The 20,835-nt window shown below is 40.2% G+C and overlaps 1 protein-coding gene across 5 annotated transcripts in view; it reads right to left on the bottom strand.

The window, feature by feature from the left end:
- Positions 1 to 564: 564 nt before the first annotated feature.
- The window catches only part of epha7 (eph receptor A7), a 77,680-nt gene continuing 57,409 nt past the window's right edge, over positions 565 to 20,835 (bottom strand). Inside the window, exons 7-17 of one of the 5 annotated variants that reach the window (XM_046372310.1) lie at positions 19,737 to 19,905; positions 17,033 to 17,141; positions 14,870 to 14,925; positions 12,330 to 12,443; positions 11,689 to 11,874; positions 11,319 to 11,380; positions 10,895 to 11,104; positions 9,748 to 9,963; positions 5,513 to 5,706; positions 4,736 to 4,891; positions 565 to 2,860 (exon numbers count right to left, since the gene is read on the bottom strand). In XM_046372310.1, the coding sequence (XP_046228266.1) occupies positions 2,746 to 2,860; positions 4,736 to 4,891; positions 5,513 to 5,706; positions 9,748 to 9,963; positions 10,895 to 11,104; positions 11,319 to 11,380; positions 11,689 to 11,874; positions 12,330 to 12,443; positions 14,870 to 14,925; positions 17,033 to 17,141; positions 19,737 to 19,905 (1,587 nt within the window). In that variant the 3' untranslated portion in view covers positions 565 to 2,745. Of the gene's footprint in view, positions 2,861 to 4,731; positions 4,892 to 5,512; positions 5,707 to 9,747; positions 9,964 to 10,894; positions 11,105 to 11,318; positions 11,381 to 11,688; positions 11,875 to 12,329; positions 12,456 to 14,869; positions 14,926 to 17,032; positions 17,142 to 19,736; positions 19,906 to 20,835 lie in introns of those variants that run through there. The other 4 variants (XM_046372309.1, XM_046372313.1, XM_046372312.1 and 1 more) reach the window with 4 other exon arrangements.

Raw genomic sequence — 20,835 nt, 5'->3', positions numbered from 1 at the left:
GTGAACAACAACGCAGCCAACATCTGGCTAAACCTTGCCTCAGAAAGGGCATGGTTAGTGTGCTCAACCACTGACTGTATGTAAATACGGACAACACGCCCAAAAGCCAAAACTTCTTGAAAGCCCCTCCCTGGTTGCAGCCTCTCCATGGAGAGTTGACGGGCAGATTGAACTTTTCTGACATTTTTACAGACAATTGATTAATTGTGAAAATAATTTGCAAAGTAACTGATCACCTCAAATAGTCAGTCAATTTAATGAGAACTAAACAAGCGTCGTGGGATCAACTGCGCTGCATTTACAGAAAAGGAGATGTCCAGACATATGTGAACACAGTCTGTTGCAACTGTGCAAGTCTGCTGTCCACATGAGCTTTAGGACTACCTCTTTAGAAGTGACACACTCAATAATAGGCCTACATCTTCCTTGTTTTCCTTTCAGATTTGATTCTCAGCACTGTTCTCGAAAGGCTCCACGCCACTTAGTCTGGACAGAGAGAAAAAAGGCGTATTCCCGAATGCAGCCGGCTTAATGTGGACGCAGACACAATGAAGAGAAGAAAGAAAGCTACTGATGGATTGACTGCTTGTTAGGGAGCTCAAGGTTGATTTCTGATGCTTTTTTTTTTTCTAAGCATCTGAGATGAAAAATGTTGAAAGAAATGACTGCTTTGAAAAAAGATTAATCTCTCAGGTTACAGCAGCAGTTGGAGGAAGTTATAATGGTTTCCTTCTGCGAACACCACTCATCTGAAAAACTGCATTTTCTTATCAAACAATACTGCACTATAACATACTCAACATGGAAACTCTCTCTCTTTTTTCTTGCATTTAAGGTGGAGACAGATGGCACCGAATAAGCTGACTGGCTTTTAGCACATCTTCGACAAAGCCCTCTCATCTCTGTCCTTCATGCAAAGCCGTATGGAAGAAAAGAGGAGCAATCTTACGAGAAACTTTAATGCATGTTCCGTCACATCTATGTCTATGAAGGAAGGATGAACGGCAGAGACGCATGAATAAACAAGGGAGCTGCAAGGCTGCCTGCGGAGCTGGGATGATGGGATCATAATCTGCGGCCATCGCTTGCTCCTGCATTTTCAGACCCAAACCCTGACGTTTCTTTTTTTTTTTTAACATTTCTGGCCGTCGTCAGAAGATGATGTCAGCATGACTAATTGGCACCTTTGTAGTGTTCCAAATGGTGCCCTCTTTCATCTCTGCAGCCGCTCAGTTCGGCATTTCTGTGCCGAATTGAGCGAAATATTATGTGACATGATGATTTCATTTGATGACTTGTCACGGCAGTTTTCCAAGCACTTTTCAGAACCACTTTTAGGTCAAAGAAGTACATTCTCTTCCCTTAAAGTGGCGACTGAATCTTACCAAAGGGTTTATCTCAGCACAGCACACACATGCGATAAAACCTAGCACCTTAAAAATCTCAGGTGAGGACCATTTCTACCTGGTAATTATTGCTCTGTTTAGTCCATCTCTTCTTCGCTGACACTCTTGGCACTGAACTGTGTCCGTGCACTCGATTTCACAAGCTCAAGTTCCAGATAAAAAGACATCACGCGACGAGGGAAAACAAAAAGATCAGGGAGCTTGTCCACACTTTAAATGAACCGCATAAAGCATTGCCATTGAAGTGCCTAAAATAGTGGCAATACTTAATCTAACACGTTTTAAGGCAGTATTACGTCTACACCTTTCATAGATCCACCCTTAAAAATTGTATGTGCTGCTGAACGAAACACCAAAACAGACAACATGTGCAATATTTTAGGCGAAATGATGGCAAAACAATTTGCGGTGGCCTCAAATTCAATACAATCTTTCAACAGCGCTGCAACATTCTACTAAATAACCAAGTTTCCTGTAGTGAACACAAGACAAAGGATATTGCTACTCTGATATAAAAGTCAGGTGATTCGAAGAAGTATTCGCCTCCTGCATCTCCTCAGTGTTGCACTCATCGGAAAAAAAAAAAAAATCCTCAATAAAAAAAAAAAAAAATTCAAGAGAATGAAACCATATCAAATACCCAGTCCAGGATACCACTTTCACTTCAACAGCACATGAAAGAAAACACTGCAAACAGTTCAAACAGTCCAGCATGTGTCAGCACAAAAAAGTACCTTTGAATGCACACCGAAAAGGTTCCCTCCGTGATTGGATTAAAAAAAAAAAAAAAAGTTTACCCTGTTGTCAAGTCCAAATAGAGGAGAGAAAAAAACATCTCACTGAGGCAGACAGAAAGCAAATTAACAAATCAGAAAAAGGAACAAGGGAAACCACAGCAAGAAGACAAGTTGTTTTGTTCTTTTTAAAGGAAATCCATAGTCAAGGTGTGTACTTAAATCATTAAGTTATGTTTGTTTCCTATGCGCCATTTGATATGTGGTTGAGTTCATAAGCGCTTCTAAAAAAACAAAACAAAACAAATAAAACAAAAGCAGACCAAAAAAAAGGAAGTCATCGCATCCAGGTAGTTTCTTTTTTTTTTGTTGTTGTTGCTGTTTTTTTTTTGCCCTTTTCCTCTCTTCAGTGCCCTTTGAAGAGGCGAACCACAATCCTTCACTGAGGAACAAAGGAATGATTTCACTCCAGACGCAGCCGGAAGAGTCAGACATAACAGATGTCCGTTTGCTTCGACCATTATCCTGGTTACGACCCAGGCACTGTTCCAGGTAAGTTCTGTTTTTGTTTTTCGCCCTGTCCGACGGCAGCCCGTCGCTGTCCCTCACACCTGGACACCCGTGCCATGGAGATGCAGCATCTGGGCTCTCATAGTCTGTATGCTGCTCATGATCTTTTTCTGATGGCCCACCAGTGTGATCCCCAAGCTCATCACGTCCCTGGAAGACAGGACAGCACATCAATCAATGTGCCCAACCACAGTAAGGGGCAAAACAAGAGAGATTTACAGCCTCGGCTTTTTCATTATTGTGAGAGAGGGAAACAAAAAGGCAACACAGCAGCCTTTGTTTATGAATCTCAATAATACATTTTACAGTTTAACAAGGATGATGTAGCAAAAAAAAAGTATGATCTGAAGTTTAGTTCTTTCTTTGGCAAGCGTGTTTGGAAAGGTTTTATGTGAAGCATGTTATAGAGATGTGGAGAGAGATGTTGACATCAGATGGTCATTGGAAGGTCTGAGTCACAACTCAAGGGCATTTACAGTCTGGGCTTTTGCTCATATTCAGTCAGTGAGAATGCAGTAAACGGCAAAGAGTTCACAAAAGTCCATGACGCTTAAGCTGGGGACGCACTTTACGAGAATTGTGGAAAAAGTGAAAATGGGTGTCCCAGCCGACCACAGGACATCAAAGTTGCTTTATGCTTTGAGATTTTAGATCATTTATAAAGCTGAACCGGCACAAGTACTCAGTAACTCACATTTAACTGCACTTGCAGGTGTTGACTCACTCAGGTGTTCGAAAGTCTGACAGTCCAATTCTACCCGGACTACGCGAGCCACTGACCAGGTCAGAGGTTTCAAGACTGAAGCTCAAACTGGAAGCCAATCTGGACACGTTTCCGATCAAGCCACAGCTCAGTTGTAACTTAAGTTGTGAATTTCCAAATAAAGGGAGTAAAAATAAAATAATACAAAAATTATATAAGGAGGAAGACAGGCTGCATAGTTACTGAATTGTAGAGCCCGACTGATGTAAAGACCGACTTCATATATCTCATGTTGGACTTAAATTCCCAGTGACTGTTGCAGTGCGGTGATGTAGACAATAAATGTTAATGTTAAACCATAAAATAATGTCTTTGTCACAAGAAAAATAAAATACCTCACAAAAATTCCAACATCAGTATATCTGCTGGAACATTTTTACAGCTTAATATGTGTACTAGCATCTTCCCCAATAACCAAAGTAGTCTAGTACAACAACAATGTCGTGTCATTTTTCTTTGTCACAAGCAATGTTCTCACAAATCAGTTCCATTTTTGTACCAGTACAGTAAACAAAACTTTCCATGTTTATATTAAAATTAAACCAGGATGCAGAAGAATTTATGCCATGAAAGTTGTTTAATGAGAAATATCTGCGTAGAAAGTTTAACTGAGGGTATCTTATCCTCTATCCTCTGCTCAGCCAACTAAATTATCTGTATCCGTATTCATACACTAAATGGGCGGGGCATACAAACAAAGTGTGTGGTTCTAAACCTGAACTGGGCAATGCTAACCACAAGTTAATTTCAAGTTAATGTCAGCTTAAAATTGATATGAGTTGATCAGTTGTTTTATTTATTTATTTACAGAATTGTCCTTCAGATCAGTGTTTCTGATCACAACAGTAAGGAAAGTATTATTACAGAATAAGCTTTTTATAAAAGAGTACTACTGATATTGACACATTTTACTCAGGTGATACTCTATATTAGGTAATCGCTCAAATCTAATAATAAAGTACACTCACAGATCAGGGAGGAAATGAAAGGCCTGCCTGTAATATAAACCTGTCCAGAAAGGTCTGATTCTCTCTGCAGTTTGGTAAGGTCAAAAAGGTCACTCTAGAAATTTCTGCTAAGTTTGTGAAAACTGTAAACCTCATGGGTTAGCAGAATACCAGAACTCCACATGAATGTAAAATACAACAAAATAGATTTGCCTAATCATGTTTAGATACAAGGAAGTGAAGTGTAGGTAAGATCAGAGCCTCAGTGTGGATGGTATTAATGTTTCCTGCTGATACTTTTGCTCATATACTTACTCAATTGACATCCTGGCCACAGATTCCAGGGAACTGTAGCCAGCTGCTGTGAAGTTGTCTCTGTATCGCTCCATCTTGATGGCTTCTAGCCACTCTCCCACTGAGCAGAAAGCGGTGAAGTCTGGTGTGCTCTGATCTAACAGTGGACTAATTGGTCTGCGGGATGAGCACAGGAAGATGTTTATGTCTTATGTGAAAAGGAAATGTTCCACTGAAAAACACAATCAAGCAGGAGACTAGACGAAACGACAACCAAAGGCATCCAGCGGTGCAGTAAATTGCGAGACATGAAAAAACTGCCTGATTGGATGATTCAGTCAATAAGAAATTCACAAACAGATGCACCATGTCAGCTTTCAGCTGTTGAAAAATATTTTTGTCAATATCTTTTTAATCTGAATACATTCACCTCACACAACCTCCATGTAATGAAGTGCTTTTTAACCAACTGTAACCTCTGAGTCTCAATCTCACCCTGGGAAAGTATGTTCTCACTGCAAACGTAAGAGTGAGTGCTGGAGCTCCCACTGCACTTGAAAGTACCAGGAACTCATTATAGAGATTGATTTAAAAGCCATGCTATTGACCATAAAGCCATGGAAGCTGCTTTGGGGTATTGATCCCCCTGGGATTTATCTTTCATCTGTGAACTACAGAGGCTAAATCATCCACTGGACACTTTGGAACAACCGCTAATGCGCTAAAATAAAAGTTACAATTCTTTATTATATGAAGTTACATTTTAAAAGGATTAATTCAGGGTTTTTATTTCCTTACCTTGTACATGTTCCCACTGGGGTTTTCAAAGTGTTAGGGTTGCGGATCATTTTATCAAGGATGCCAACTATCTGATCAAATTTGGGACGTTCGGCTCTGTCTTTCTGCCAGCAGTCCAGCATTAGCTGATGCAGGCCTGGTGGGCAGTCCATTGGGGCTGGAAGACGGTAGCCCTCCTCTATGGCCTTTATGACCTGGAGAATGCAGAGCGGATGGAGTCATTACTGTAAGTATTAAATATAATCTTTACCCTCTGCTATCACCTCTTAGTATTGATGTAACCCTGACCCTAAACCTTTAGAATCAACCTTTAGTATCACCCTAAGCCTTTCTGACAAAGTGAATAATTTGCTGCTCTTTTTGCATATTTCCTATAATCAACAAGTTTCATAAACAGAAGTGTCAGAGCACAGTCATTTGTTGTTTACTTACAGCAGATGTTGTGTGCTAGGGAATAAAGGCCTAACCAGATTTAATTATTATGTGCCAGTTTTGTTACAATGAAACACGAGGACTCAAAGGAGAACAACGAAAAGCATCTACACTGATGAGCTTTGAACAGCAATGACAAGCTTCACATGTACAACTAAGTCTGTAAAAATTGTTGTATTGTGTTTAGATAATACATCTGAATTGTGGACTTTAAGTTGATGCAGGTTCTTCTTCTTGGATTGTTGAGCAAAATGTTATCCTACTACTATAATTGGTTTGTGTGTTTACGTGTCAAACCAGCCTCTCCATATGGTGTATAATTGTTTAAGTCATTTTTAATTAATTAATTTAATTAATTAAAACTTGTCAGTTTTATTTTTTACCTTTGTATTCTTTTTTTTTTTAAATCTGCAACAACTGTCACCCAGAAGGCACCCAAACACACAAGTGTGAATAATAATTTATATGTGATAATAGCCCAAGGACTGTATAATTAATAGTGGACAATTCACTGTGATGTCACCCATTAGTTTGAGGACTAACATTTTAAAGCTCCCAGTTTGCCATTTTGGCTGTTGCCATCTTGCTTTTTTTTTTGTGAAAACAGAAGCGCCCATATGTTGCAGAGATGGTGGAGCTGCAGAGGAAATCCTAATTGGATCTTATTAAGCTATATTTGTCAGTCACAGGTTAGCCACACTTTTATGGTTTATTAGAAAGAACGTAGTTTTAAGACATTTCTGTATTGGCTTCACTTTTCAGTGACTTCGGGTAGTGGTACATGCTGCTTTCAACCAGCACTTCAGGAGGTCGACTCATATTACACCAATTCTTGTCTCACTTTACTGGCTGCCTGCAAGCTTTAGAAGTGATTGCAAGATTTTACTAAAAATCTTTAAGGCACTACAGGGTAAATCTTCTGGTTACATTGTAGAGATTTAGTATTTTATATGCCAGAGTGTAGACTAAGTTGTCTCCCTGGGGTAAAATTCCTACTCTTGTCTAAACAACTTATATTTGATCCTGATAAATAAAAAATCTCTCTGCAGAGCCTTTAGCCTAATTCATTGTTACTCATCGTGTAAGCAGTTTAGCACAGAGTTCATTAAAAGTCAGTGCCGTAAGAACAGGAGGTGCAGCGGGTACTTTGATTTGAGCTCCTAGCTCCCTTCATTTATTGTTAGAATAAAGCAGCTGTGTACATTTCTCCATACATTCATCAGTTATTCCTGTCAGGACTGCTCAGACAAGAATGAGTCATTGAGGGAAAAGGTGTCAAAACGCTGAAATTGTTGGGAGGAAATGCAAATAATGTTCTTCCTCCACCCCCAGAGCATGTTTGCTGACATCTTGACAAAGTGCAAAAATTTCTGACATTGATGTCTGTCAAGTAGCAGAGCATCAAAACATCACATCGGCCACTTTAATGCCCAGCTTTCTTGTTTAGCATTTTAAACATCCGACTGATCAATCAGCAGGCCTTCGCTTCGAAGCACTGAAGAATCTCAATCAAGTTTAGGCCTAATGCTGTGGGTGCTGAACACCAGACACTATATAGGATTGTAAAGACAGAGCTAACTTCTGCTGTCAATCAAAACGTATCAAGTGTCTGGCAATAAGGCACAGCCCCAAGTAGTCTGGCACAGCTGGACTCCCTCAGTGGGAGTTCGCAGGAATGCAGGGAACAGTCCTCAGAGGATGGCACACCATTATAGCGGTCTGAGACATTTGTATAAAGAAATGTGGATAAATGCATTCTTTGAGGAGGAAAACTGGGTATTGTCAGTAGTAGTAGCTGTTACAAAAAATATATATATGGAAGAATGTAGGGAAGATGGGCTGCATAGTTACTGCATTCTAGAGCCCGACTGATGTGAAGACTGACTTCATATATCTTGTGTTGGACTTAAATTCCCAGTGACTGTTGCATTAAATCTGCTTGACTTGATGGTAAAGAAGATTATGAATCATGTTTACCCATTTGACCCATTTGATTTTACCACCTGTAACAGGGATAATTAAAGAACTGCTTTTGATAGAATTAAAGAAATGTGGTCAAAATCAAAGTAGCAGAGACCAATTTAATCTGATTTTAAGACACAAGCATGGGCCAGCTATTCCCATAATGCAACCAATATCATCTTTCCATTAGACCCTCCCTGACTGGTAAATGTCCATGTTTTTCAAAATGCACACCTCCACAGTTTATAATGTAGGCTTCCTGTGTAGTCTCTGAGTCCAAGCTAAGATGGCCCGACGACTTTTCTTCTGAGAAAGTAGTTTGTGAGATTGTGACATTTTGACAGCTTGGAAAATATCTGCTGCCTTTCCTATGAGACACAGCTCCACTCTACTCTGTCTTTGCTTGTCAAGCACAGTACTCATCAGTGGTGATAGGCCATTACTCAAGATGTATAACCAATCAGATAGTGCTGTGAGCAGGACATTGATTGATTGACTAATTTTTTTATATTAATTTAGCCCTAACCCTTTTCTCCTTTTTGACAATCCAAAAAAATAATCTGCTCCATGACACAAAATGATATGATCTGTGGAGTGCGTTTTGTGATTCGTTACACCCATAATTATGATTAAATTAATCTTGGTGTGTAAAAACGGGTGAAGTACCCCTTTACATTCAGAGTATATCTACGCCTTTGCGTCTTTGACTTCTCTGTCCTAAACAAAACAAGTGCAATGCAAACAGCAAAATATGCATGAACTGCTTGCTGTGTAATTGGTTCAACACTGTTGCTCACAAAGGTTCACATTACCATAAGTCATTATAAACGTTTAAAGACATTTGAATCAGAAGTATTCTGCATGACAAGTGCTTCCCATTCCTGTTATTTCTATTAAGACCACCGGCAAATCTATGTTCTCAGGAGTTCATGTTGATGCACGTCCCATTTCAGGACTGTTTCCCCATCAAATGCATTCAAACGGCACTTCTTGAATAAAAGAAGTCCAATGTTTCTGTCCCTGCCGAGCTGCTCAAAGAAGAACCACAGTCAGTGATTTCAAATGTTTTAGTGAGATTATTTTTTAAGGGACAGTGAGAGGAGTCTGGAGTCAGAGGATCCATATAAAATCCTTATAATTCATGCCTCTGATTCTAGTTACAAATATCAATTTTTGCACAATAAATGATTTATGGTTGAGGAATTCAGCACAAAAATGTCATGAAATAAATAAAATTTCCTGACAACCAATTAAAAATTCTCAGAACCTAAGTGAGTGCCTTCAGATTCCTTTGCCTTTTTACTGTAGCTGTTTTGCCAAACAGCCCAAATCCAAAGATACAAAAGACAGTCAATTTGCAATGATATAAAAACATTCCACAAGTTTGTATCATTGAAGGTATGACATTTTTGCTAAAGAATTGACTTCAACACAATTATTAAATTTATAGGCAATTAATTTTCTGTCAGTTGACTTTTTGATCCAACAATAACACTGAATGTGACTGGACTGGGAGATTTGTGTCATTGCGTACTGTAGGGTTTTGGTGAAAATAAGTGTCAAGACTGAAAATAGCAAAGTGACTATCTTTATCTTAGCCCTAACCATAGCTCTGATGTTAGCCAAACATTCATTGTATGTTGCACAGAGGTTCCACCATCACTGCCAAAGTCAAGAATCAGAATCTGCACATGTATGAAATCATACATTTAATCTTTAAACTGAAATATGAATACTGTCTTTTTACTACTACTTTTAACGACCTTAAATGCAGTGCTTCAACAGAATCACAAACGTATTGTGCTAGTAACTTCATGACTTCATATTAGATAGTAACTCACGTCTTGATTGGACATATCCCAGTAAGGCCGTTCGCCATAGGACATGACCTCCCACATGACAATTCCATAACTCCACACGTCACTTGCAGATGTGAATTTACGATACTGTATGGCTTCTGGTGCAGTCCATCGGACGGGTATTTTGCCACCCTGTTCAGTAAAATGCAGGTCAGTGGCTGGAGTAAAGATCAAATTCATTATATCCTGCATCTTCCCCTAAAACATCAATTGGACAACAGTTAGTTTTACAATTACACACAGTGAAAAGCACAAAGGTAATTACTTAATTGCAAACTTAAGGAAAAACACTGGCAACACTGTCCAATAAGGCACCCTTTATGGAGTTAGTACTAATAGCATTACACTGAAATACTGAAATTCAATTCAATTCAGTTTATTTATATAGCGCCAATTCACAACAAAAGTTATCTCATGACACTTTCCAATTAGAGCAGGTCTAGACCAAACTCTTTAATTAAATTGTAATACAGAGAGCCCAACATTCCCCCTTGAGCAAGCACTTGGCGACAGTGGCGAGGACAAACTGCCTTTTAGAAGACAGAAACCTCGGAGCAGAACCCAGCTCAAGATGGGCGGCCATCTGCCTTGACCGGTTGGGTTTATAATGTGTAACATTTTAATTTATAATATTTTATAACTTGAAAGTTCAATGTATTTTATTAAGATAAGATAAACCTTTATTAGTCCCACAGTGAGGAAATTCTCAATGTCACAGCAGCACATGAATAGCAAATTCAGCTCTTTATTTTATTAATTAACTGGTTATGAATTAGTAGGAACCAAATGTTGTATTTGTAATAAATAAAGCATTATTTTCCTTTGCAGACTCTATTGAAGAAATTTCCCACGCTGGCAACTAAAAAGTTATTATTGTTGATGGTTTACACCAGACTAGACAGAATTAGTAAATGATTAGCTAGCCATAAATAAGGCACAACTTATAAACCCTACATAAAGGGTGCCTGGTCAGAAAGTTGTAGTGAACTACAGCTTTTGTCGTGTAATAAAAAAGGTGCACACTACTTGGGTGTCCACCCATACGTCTGCTCTATTTTCATGCAGCAGCTGTGACTTGATTAGAGTATTCAGACAGGGCTCTGGCTAGAGAGAGCTTTAATTGACTCACAGTTGTTGTGTAGACAGCCTCGGGATCGTCGTCTATCACCCTTGACAGGCCGAAGTCAGACACTTTACATACGAGATTGCTGTTGACAAGGATGTTTCGTGCGGCCAGATCTCGATGGACGTATCCCATATCGGAGAGATATCTCATTCCTGCCGCTATGCCCCGCAGCATCCCCACCAACTGAATGACTGTGAACTGACCGTCGTGTTTCTGCGCGGCACAGAGAAACACAGGCAGGTCAGCCATCTTCATTGACCATGAGGGAAATATAGGTCACAGCACTGCAGCAGCTCTTGCACAAGATTTATGATATTTATATGATGCACAGATCCCACTGCAGACTGGAACACTCTCCAGCCATCACAAAGAAAAGTAAGGAAAAGATGCTGCTCTGAGCCTCCTGAGCTTCGAAGGTGATACTCACCCTGAGGAAAGCATCTAATGAGCCATTCTCCATGTACTCGATGACAATCATCACTGGCTTTCCTGGAGAAAAAAAAAATGGACAAAAAAAAAAGGAGGTGATTAATTGATACCTGAATTTGTTTGCTTACATAATGCTTCACAATGCCGAAACTGCTTCCAAGTTTTTTTGTTTTTTTTTTTAGCTGTGTGTTTCATTGGCTTTTAATTAAAAGTTACCATCTGTTCCTTCTATTACAGCGTCTAAATGAGAAAATGTTAAACAGGGCGTGTGGCTAATTTCATCACATATAATGTCATTCTAACTACAACTAAATATACTGTGATGAAGCTGATCGGAACTGTCTCATGGCATTCACAGTGTATGTTACCTCTTGTCACGACTCCCTCCAGATGAACGACGTTCGGATGGTCGAACTGTCCCATAATGCTGGCCTCGCACAGGAAGTCCCTTCTCTGCTTTTCTGTGTAGCCCACTTTTAACGTTTTGATGGCGACCGACACATCTCGCTTCCCAGGCAGCTTGAGTCGACCACTGCACACCTCCCCGAACTCTCCTGCGAGGGGCGAAACCGTTCATGAGTGAGGGGTGGGTGAAAAAAAAAAATAAAAAAAAACTTTACAATGACAAATTTATTAGTGCATTTTGAGACAAAGCAGCTGTGCAGTGGAGGAATGCAAATTGGAGTGCAACATCTTGTTATACTCAGGGGAGTGTAGCCAAGACCTATAATAAGACATGCTAGAGACGCACAGATACTGTCATTGACCGTCTCTGTAAAACCCATGTGGCAGCAGTTTCTCAGCTGTGGGAATCACTGCGACTGCATCCACCAGACACAATCCACACATTAATTGCAATGAACTTTTCCCCTCTTTGCAACTGCACTATCAATATACATTGCATAAAGCTGTGTCCCCATTCAAGGTGTAAATATTTAGCTGTCAGTGTGATGTATGAGACCACAGAGTAAATAAACAGGAAGAGCTAAGAGACAGCAGACGGGCTCACCTGCTCCAATAACCCGCTCAATTTTAATGCAGGAGGCATCTAGCTCCTTGGCAAATTGATGGACAGCCCTGTTCGGGTCCTCGTACGTTTCAGGGTCAATGTAGGTCTTGGTGCCTGGAAATTTAACTGTAGAAAGGTAAGAGGATTACTGTTATGATTAAATATGCACACTGCGCACCAGTGGGCGCTTGACAGGCAAACGATTGCTAAGTCCAGTGATTCAGACGGAGCTGCTGAACAGTCAGCCACCAGTGTCAAAAGGGTTTTCACACAGGAAAAATTCCTCACAAACATTTGAGTAACCTGCACGTGGTGCTCTTGTGAGGCTGTCGGTTACCTTCCATCTCCCTGCAGCTGAGATCACCTCACTGAAGAATATCTGTCTCATGTTGGCTCTCTAACTTATTACGCTTACTTGAATTTCAAAAAAAAATATGACAGCAAGTAGAGATTTTTGGGGGGTTTTTTAGGAACAAAAGAATGAATTTGAATTTTACAAACAGCTGAAAACCTACATGTGAAATTTAACCACTTCTAAAAACACTTCATGATGAAATCTTGATTCCACTTTACAGCCTTGAAATATTTTAAACCAATCAATTTTGCTATCAGAACTGGTGAACGCTAAAAATACACAGTATATACCTGAAAACCATATTAACATGACCTGGAAATCAATCATGACCTAAGACCTAAATTCAAACCACACTAAGTAAAATATTTTCTTGCCATAAATGCAGTGCTCTTTGTATTTTGGCATTAAGGATTCTGAGCTCCTACTGTATTTAACTGCACTCAAAAGCAGATTTATTTTTCTGTGGTTTGCTTCTCAGTTATACAGGTTGTCGTCCCGTGACCCTGACCCAACATGTGTGTTAATAGTGCCACTAAATCACAAAGGTTAAGATTATGATCGTTGGTGGTGAGGTAGTTCGTCCACAGTCATAATTAATTGTTCACGGACAACTTTGGGCTGAAACCACCCCCCCCAAAAAACACGTGTTTTCCAGAATATACATTTGAATTTGCAAATAAATAAATAAATAACGTACAAATTATTTTGTTTGAAAAATAAGCGGCAAATACATTTTTTGTCATCAAGCAGCAGGTCTCAGTGAAACTAAAATTTTGTGAGGAAAATGGGAGTACTAATTCTTTTGTTAGACTGGTGATTTGGGCAAGACATTTGGGAAAAATAAAGACCGTGCAATTTCAAATAACACTGATCTGGGAAAAGTTCATAAATATACATGAAATGAGAGTGGAAGCAGTTTGTAGAAAATAAGGAAAACAAACAAGGTTAGAAAAAGGCCACAGATAAACCACGGGGTTACCGTTTTGCACAGTGCTTCAAATTAACAGCAAATTACAATATTATGCACTATTAAGTGAACAGTCCACTCGTGGGGGCAATTACACTATGCATTTTAAATTCCAATGATAACAATATAAACTGTCAACTTCAAATTTAATGAGATAGCACAGCCATAATGCACTGGATAAACGATAAAGCCAAACAACAGAACCGAGCTGCGAGCTCATCCAGCTGGGGAGACACTTATTCTCTGCATGGAGGAGAGGCATGGTGGCCAATCCAACAGTGTCAACACAACAAATGCATTGTGCTGCACCGAGGGGTACGCTGGCAGCAGAGATTTCCCTCCACTTGCTCCCATAATTGCTTCGTCCATCCGAGATGTCAGTGGATCCGATAGGAGATGTCTTATCACAACTTCCTCGCCGCTGCGTGGCAGACAAATTGGGTCTCCATGTTGGATTGGTGCACTATCTAGCTTGTGTCTCCTTGGCAGCTTTTTGTCATTTGATATTGCATGGCGGCTCCTTCCATTAAGACTGACACTGGCCTTGTTTGTGTTTTCCCCGTTTTTTTGGGTTTTTTTCTGTGAATTGCTGAGGTGGATCTGTCAAATACTTAGCAGTGGCCAACCTGGGCTCACCAGCTCTGCCTCTGCTTTAGTCCAACATTTTGTGACACCCCCTGACCCTTTGTTTCCAAATCAGCAGTTTGCCTACAGCGCGGATCATTACGGCTCCACTTGGGAAATCTGTCTGCAGCTGCATCTCCAGGGGCATCATTATGGGTGGTGTATCATTGTTGGACAAATAAAAAAAAAAGACACAAAAACACTCTTACTGATAGGAGGCGTCTAGAAGCAGTCAAATGCCGAAACAAGCCATGGACATTAGGAAGTCTGTCGTTCTCTAAATTCATTTGAGTTATGGATTTTACAGAACATTCCCACCTCATGGGTCAACCTCTACTCCCTGACAGCTGTCCCTTTCATGCAATTGTAGCTTACTAGCTTCATCTCCACAGACTAGACTCTGGCCAATCAGCAGCAGATGTTAGTCTGATTGTTCTGGGCTTTGCCCGTCATGCCTGCGGGTGTTAATTGGTTTTACGACACCCTTCCTGTTCAGTATGCAGTGATAGAGATCTCTTTATCTGCATGTGTGTGTATGTACATGTACATATGTGCTACATGTGTGCACTTATGCTGATGAATGCGGGCACTCACACTGGAAGTAGAGCTCCTCGTCTCCCTCCTGATCGGCTTTGCTGTACCCGCAGTGCCTGCACGGGGGGAGAGGAAGAGAGTGACAGAATCAACTGATTGTACGGAGGAAATAAACTCCCTAAATTACAAGAATTTTAATGCGGCAACTAATGCCGTGCATGACAAATCTTCTAAGAAACCCAACAGAGCAGCAGGAGCTTTGAACCCAGCAGCCTATAGTCTGGGAAAGTAGCTCGAGTATCTAATCATGTAATATATCACATAATACATGCACTGTAAAGGACTGCTCAATGTGTCTTGTAATATTAATTTGTAATATTAACGTGCTGAAGGTTCCCTCAAGCAGGTGATTTACTGCACAAAGCCGGTCTGGCCACAAAGTGGAAAAAAAAGGATGATGTGGGAGGGTGAAATAAACCACAAGTGATGGACATGCACTTGCTGTAGATGAACGCCTGTGTGCGGCGTGTCTCCACGATTCCTACTGCATACTGCATGAATTCTATACACACTGCCTTTAGTTCCAGGCAAACTGTATCGTCAATACGTCTGACCTGGGTATGCCGCATTTTGCCATGTGCAAATGGACCTTGAGTTAGCTTGTTCGCTCCATATATTTTTTGTTTTCAGAATAATTATTTTGCCTGTTATGTAAAATACTTGGACAGGCAAGTGTGGCAGTGTTTCTGTCCAACTAGATTTTGTTACTCCAAAACGAAAAGTCCCATTCATTCAATTTGAAGGCTTGGATGAAGGATGTACATCAAATTTCCAATGTTGTATCATCAGTATTTACCAGGAGACGCCTGTGTTTCAGAGCTGAGGGGTACTCAGTGTACCAGTGTAAGAGAACTCTGATATGGGAACTTTTTCAACACTGGTGAAAAAGTATCTCCTTGCACATTACACTCCGTTTCCAATTGGGATATATGTGTTTCAGTTCTGTGTGCATCACACAAACAGGAGAAATGATACCAGTTATTTACACCTAAACCCATGTTTTATCACCAGGTTAAGTATAATAATGACATAATAATATATTTTTTGATAAAACTGCACCATGACATGTAATGTTTCTTCTAACATTTGTTTATTAATAAAACTGAAGTTTAGAGGGTCCCGGTCTGGGCCCTTCTATGTGGAGTTTGCATGTTCTCCCTGTGCCTGCGTGGGTTTTCTCCGGGTACTCCGGCTTCCTCCCACAATACCAAAAACATGCACATTAGGTTAATTGGCTACTCTACATTGTCCCTAGGTGTGCGTGTGTGAGTATCTGTCTTTGTGTGTTGGCCCTGCGATTGACTGGCGACCAGTCCAGGGTGAACCCCGCCTCTCGCCCGTAGTCAGCTGGGATAGGCTCCAGCTCCCCTGCGACCCTGACGGATAGGCAGTATAGAAAATGGATGGATGGAGGTTCAGAGGCAATTGATGGGACCTGTTTATGCATGGTCATCATTAGCTGCTAGCTCCCTGTTTGCACTGACTATGTTGATGATCTAGAGTTAAAAAGTACATCATTTTTATATGACTCCCACACAGATACACGGATCATTATCCTCAACTGACAATGGAGATACTGCTATCACCGGAAAGTAAAATTTACAGTGATACCTGTGGGATGTGTGGTTTGACTAAGTTATAACTCAAAGAAGAAGGGAGAATTTTTTTTTTTTTTCGCAAGAAAGAAAAAAATGCAACATGTATCAAAATTGCACCAGGGAGTGCTACTTCTGATGAACCCCACCATATTAAGCAAGCTCTGATGAAATGCCATTCGTGCATTCAGATGAGAACACAGATGAAGTCTGTGAGGGAATGGTGATAATGAAAATGGGCAGGGTGGAAAAAAAAAAGAAAAAAGCGTGCCATACTTCATCCTGCCCTCAGGATCTCACACACGGGGATGCAGAGCCAAAGCTTGCTCGCTCTGCGGTACTTGTCTCATAATGGTTCTGCAAAAATAGCTTAAAAATTTTGTTGGGGCTGGGGGGGAAAAAAATGATGCATCACAACCCATTAGCACAGCATGCCACGAGATGATGGGTGCACGTGTGTGTGCTTGTGACGACTCCACTAACGTGGAGGCCTGTGAGTGACAGAAAGGCTAATTGACAAGCGCAGACTCACAGGAGCGGAGAGTCAATGGGGCCCGCGAGAGCGTACCTTCTCCCGATGATGAAGCCGAACACCATGAACACCAGGATGATGGTCCCCGCCACGGCCACCACCGCAATGATGATGACGGGGTTCTGCTCGCTGGAGACAATCGCGGCTGATGAGATGGACACACACATAAACACACACACACACACAGATTCAAAAGATAGAAATGCTCAGTGTGAACTTCAGCACATCAAAGACTACAATCTGCAGGACATAATTGAGCCCAATGAGAGGCGTGGAGATTGATAACCCCCCCTCCTCTCTTTCCCTCTGAGAGAGTGGAGGAGGGACGCTTCTATTTTTGAGCCGTCCTTATATACACGGCTCTACTGTTTCAGAAAGTGGGCTTAATAGTCCCAGACGGCGACGGCGCTGCCCTTCATCTCAAACAAAGACACATTCAGGTTGGATTGCTTCCCATTCAGAGCGCTCACAGTACTCAAACTGTTTGCGTTGACAAACTGGCGATTGCTCTGAAGAATGGGTTGCCGCATAGAGTCAAAGCAAGTGGCGTATGAGGGGGGAAATTCATGCATTTTAAATCAAGTGGATCTGCACCCTTTAAGTCAAAGACTGATATTTTGTGACTTGACTGAGGAGGAGGGGGGTTGAAAATGTAGTGACATTTGATCAGCTGTTACTCAATCAAGCTTTAATATCTCACTAATTGTCTGTTTGGGGAGGAATTAGAGCATTCAACTGTCATATTACACACCTGCAGGTTTCCCTCTCCAGGCTGTCACAGAGGAGACTTGTGGTTTACTGTGCTGGTCAAGGACACTTTGACTGGACTGCAAACTTCTAACCTTGTTACAGGATGCACTCTGCATGTGGTATGAGTAATTAATGTGTCCTTTTATGCAGAAACGTTGGATGTTGTTTGTGTGAGAGGGTTAGATGGTTTACAAATTGGAAGAGGGCTTTACACTTGAAATACAATAAAAGAAAATATTAGCTGCAGGATTTGTACTCACTAATTAACATATTGTATGTAAATTGTATCTTTTTTTTGCAACAGAGAAACTTATAATGACTATGGTTTTAAGAACAGTTCGTGCTCATAGTTTAAGGATATAGCCTGAGTAATCACAAAGAACCCTGAACCCTGAATCCTGAGAAGTACTGTATCACCAGATTCTTGTCAACATACTTATCTCTAATTTCGATCAATAATAACATGACATCCATCTTTAACTTTTAGCGGCACAGAGCTAAGATTCATTAGCTAACCAGCTGTTGTGATATTTGCTTGATGTGTTCACTTTTCTACGTTAAAATCAGATTCTGGCCAACCTTAGGTTCAACCCGCCTATCCCGTTTCACTCTTAGATACGCTACGATGCGGAAGTTAGATACTCGCCAGTTCATGTGAACTTTAAGATGGCACGTGCTCTCTTATTATAAGGGAAGTCTTTTAGGAAGTCTGAAAGTTAAAGGTGAATCAGTTGAGAGAAACTATTACCACATGATCTCTATCCATATTTACAATATCCTATGATGCAACAACACAAGCACCTCACAGCAGCATCCCTCACCGAAACTCAAAATAACACACTGTGACACGCGGGGCAGAGCTAATGTAACTGATTAGATTTAAATGAGTTTATCCTCATGACGCAACAGTAGCTTGTCCTTGTGCTTAGTGATTTTTCCCATGACGTGTTGTCAGCATAAAGTCAAAGCAATTTCTGTTTGTTTTGCATGAAAGCAAATAATTTCCCTGGGCTATTACTACAGAAGCTGAAAACATTAACAGGTTGTGCATACATTTGGAGTTGAAAGCCTGTGTTCCAGAATGATGTGCTAATATAGGCAACTATTGTGGTCAAAGTCTCCCTCTGCTCGACAGTGGTGCACCTGGAGACAAACTACTGCTCTCTGTGGGCTTTTCACACAAACAGGTGAAACTCTGTCAAAGGAAAGCATAAGGAGATACTGTATGGCACTGATACATGACTCCTCAATTAATGCTAACTGCAAAGATTTCAATTAAAGGGAACTGCTTCTTCACAGATTGAGATTATATTCCACAAATTCCACAATGCAATATTCTAAATTTATCCATTATTATAGATGCATCCACGTCTCACTACATATGCGTAATTACGCGTTTATCAGAATTACATTTTACAAGTGACTTTTTACATAGTGTTTAAAAGCACGTGTATAATTAATCAAAAAAAAGAAAAAGCCTAAACTGAGCTTAAATAGAAATGTGTGATTGTTTATGGTGTGTGGGAATGAAAGGAGGAAGTTTTAAACAATATTGCATAAATTATCTTTCAATACTGGATGTTGCAGATGTGATAGGAGGAGGTCAAGATGAAGCAGGTATTCAGTATCATGTTAGTTAGCATAAGACCTGTGTATGAAGTGGCAGATGGGTCCATATGAAAACAAAGTTAAAAATATTTTAGATATGAAAACAAAAATTATTGACAAAACCCAAACTTTTTACATGCACTTTTGAGACAGCCCCTAACTTGCCAGGAGTCAGATTTCAATATCTCATCATATGGTAACAATAACAAATGTGAGACATTGCTTTTATCCTACGTTGCACTACAGATATATTAAAAACTGATGAAATACAAATTCAAATGCATTTGGATTCCTTTAGATCCCTACTACACATAAAACATATAATGCACAACTAGTGACTGAATAAGTGTTCTTGCATTGGTAGCCTGTACATAAATCCTACCTGTGGCCTCTTCCTTGGTGGTTATCTCTAATCTGGGGCCGTAGGTGCCGTATCCCGCCTCTGTTAAGGCCCTGATCTGAAACACGTAAGCCGTGCTAGGCTTCAGGTTGTTCACTGTGGCTGACGTGGACTTGGACCTCACAGTGGAGTAGATTCGGTCCTTCTGATCCTGTACAGGGAATAAATTAGCTTTTATTCAAAGGAACAACATTTTCACCACAAAACCCACATCCAACTGCTGTGTGAAAGTCTGGCTTATACCCGAGTCCCACTGAAGTGTTGTTATCTTTAACATCTTTTCTGCAGATATGCTTCAGAAGATGTAATTACCTGCCCTTTGTAAACTGAATGAATGTGATTCAACAACGTTTCATCCGAGATCCGAGATTTAAGATTAAACCATTCAAATATAGTAGTCATTTTAATATTCAGTATATACCATGAGTTCAAAAATAGTGTATAGCTTATTAAGTCAGGCCTATATTTATCATTTTTCCAGTTTTTTTTAGCAATATAATTTTTGTAGTTTATCAACACATCTCCCTAACTCTTTTCCTGTTTCAGTTTGCTGTTGTTGCACACCCAACACGTCTTGGTAAATGAAATGCATTTCCACAGTACCAGTTCCATCAGTACAACAATCAGTAAGCTCTGAATTACAGAGCTTAATTCTACATGTTTCTCCTTTGCTTTGCTTTAATGCCGTCAGTGGAACTTCCTGCGCAGATGTTTCACATTAAGAGCGTTGCAGTTTTTTTCGTAAGGCAAAATCTGACTTTTTAGGCAGACTTTTAGGTTGACATATTGGCTAAAAGTGCTGCCTATCACTGACAGTAACTTTGACTGTAAAAAAGTCAAAGCCGAAGCAAATGGAACTGATTAGTTACCATATCATATAAACTATTGAGCTACAGCCTTTATTTGACTACAGTTATGTTCTATACCAACTGCACATTACAGAACATCTCTAATTTGAACTGAAACGATTATATTACCGCACAAACACATAAAATCTTCTCCATCAAAGAATCTATTTAGATGCACAGACTACACGTACTGTGTACTTTGCTGTTGATCTGTAAATGTTTTGCTTGGCAAA

Source organism: Scatophagus argus, chromosome 19 (assembly GCF_020382885.2).
Source record: "Scatophagus argus isolate fScaArg1 chromosome 19, fScaArg1.pri, whole genome shotgun sequence".
Lineage (NCBI taxonomy): Eukaryota > Metazoa > Chordata > Actinopteri > Scatophagidae > Scatophagus > Scatophagus argus.
Note: the sequence above shows the minus strand (reverse complement) of the source record. Positions and strands in the feature narration are given on the sequence as shown.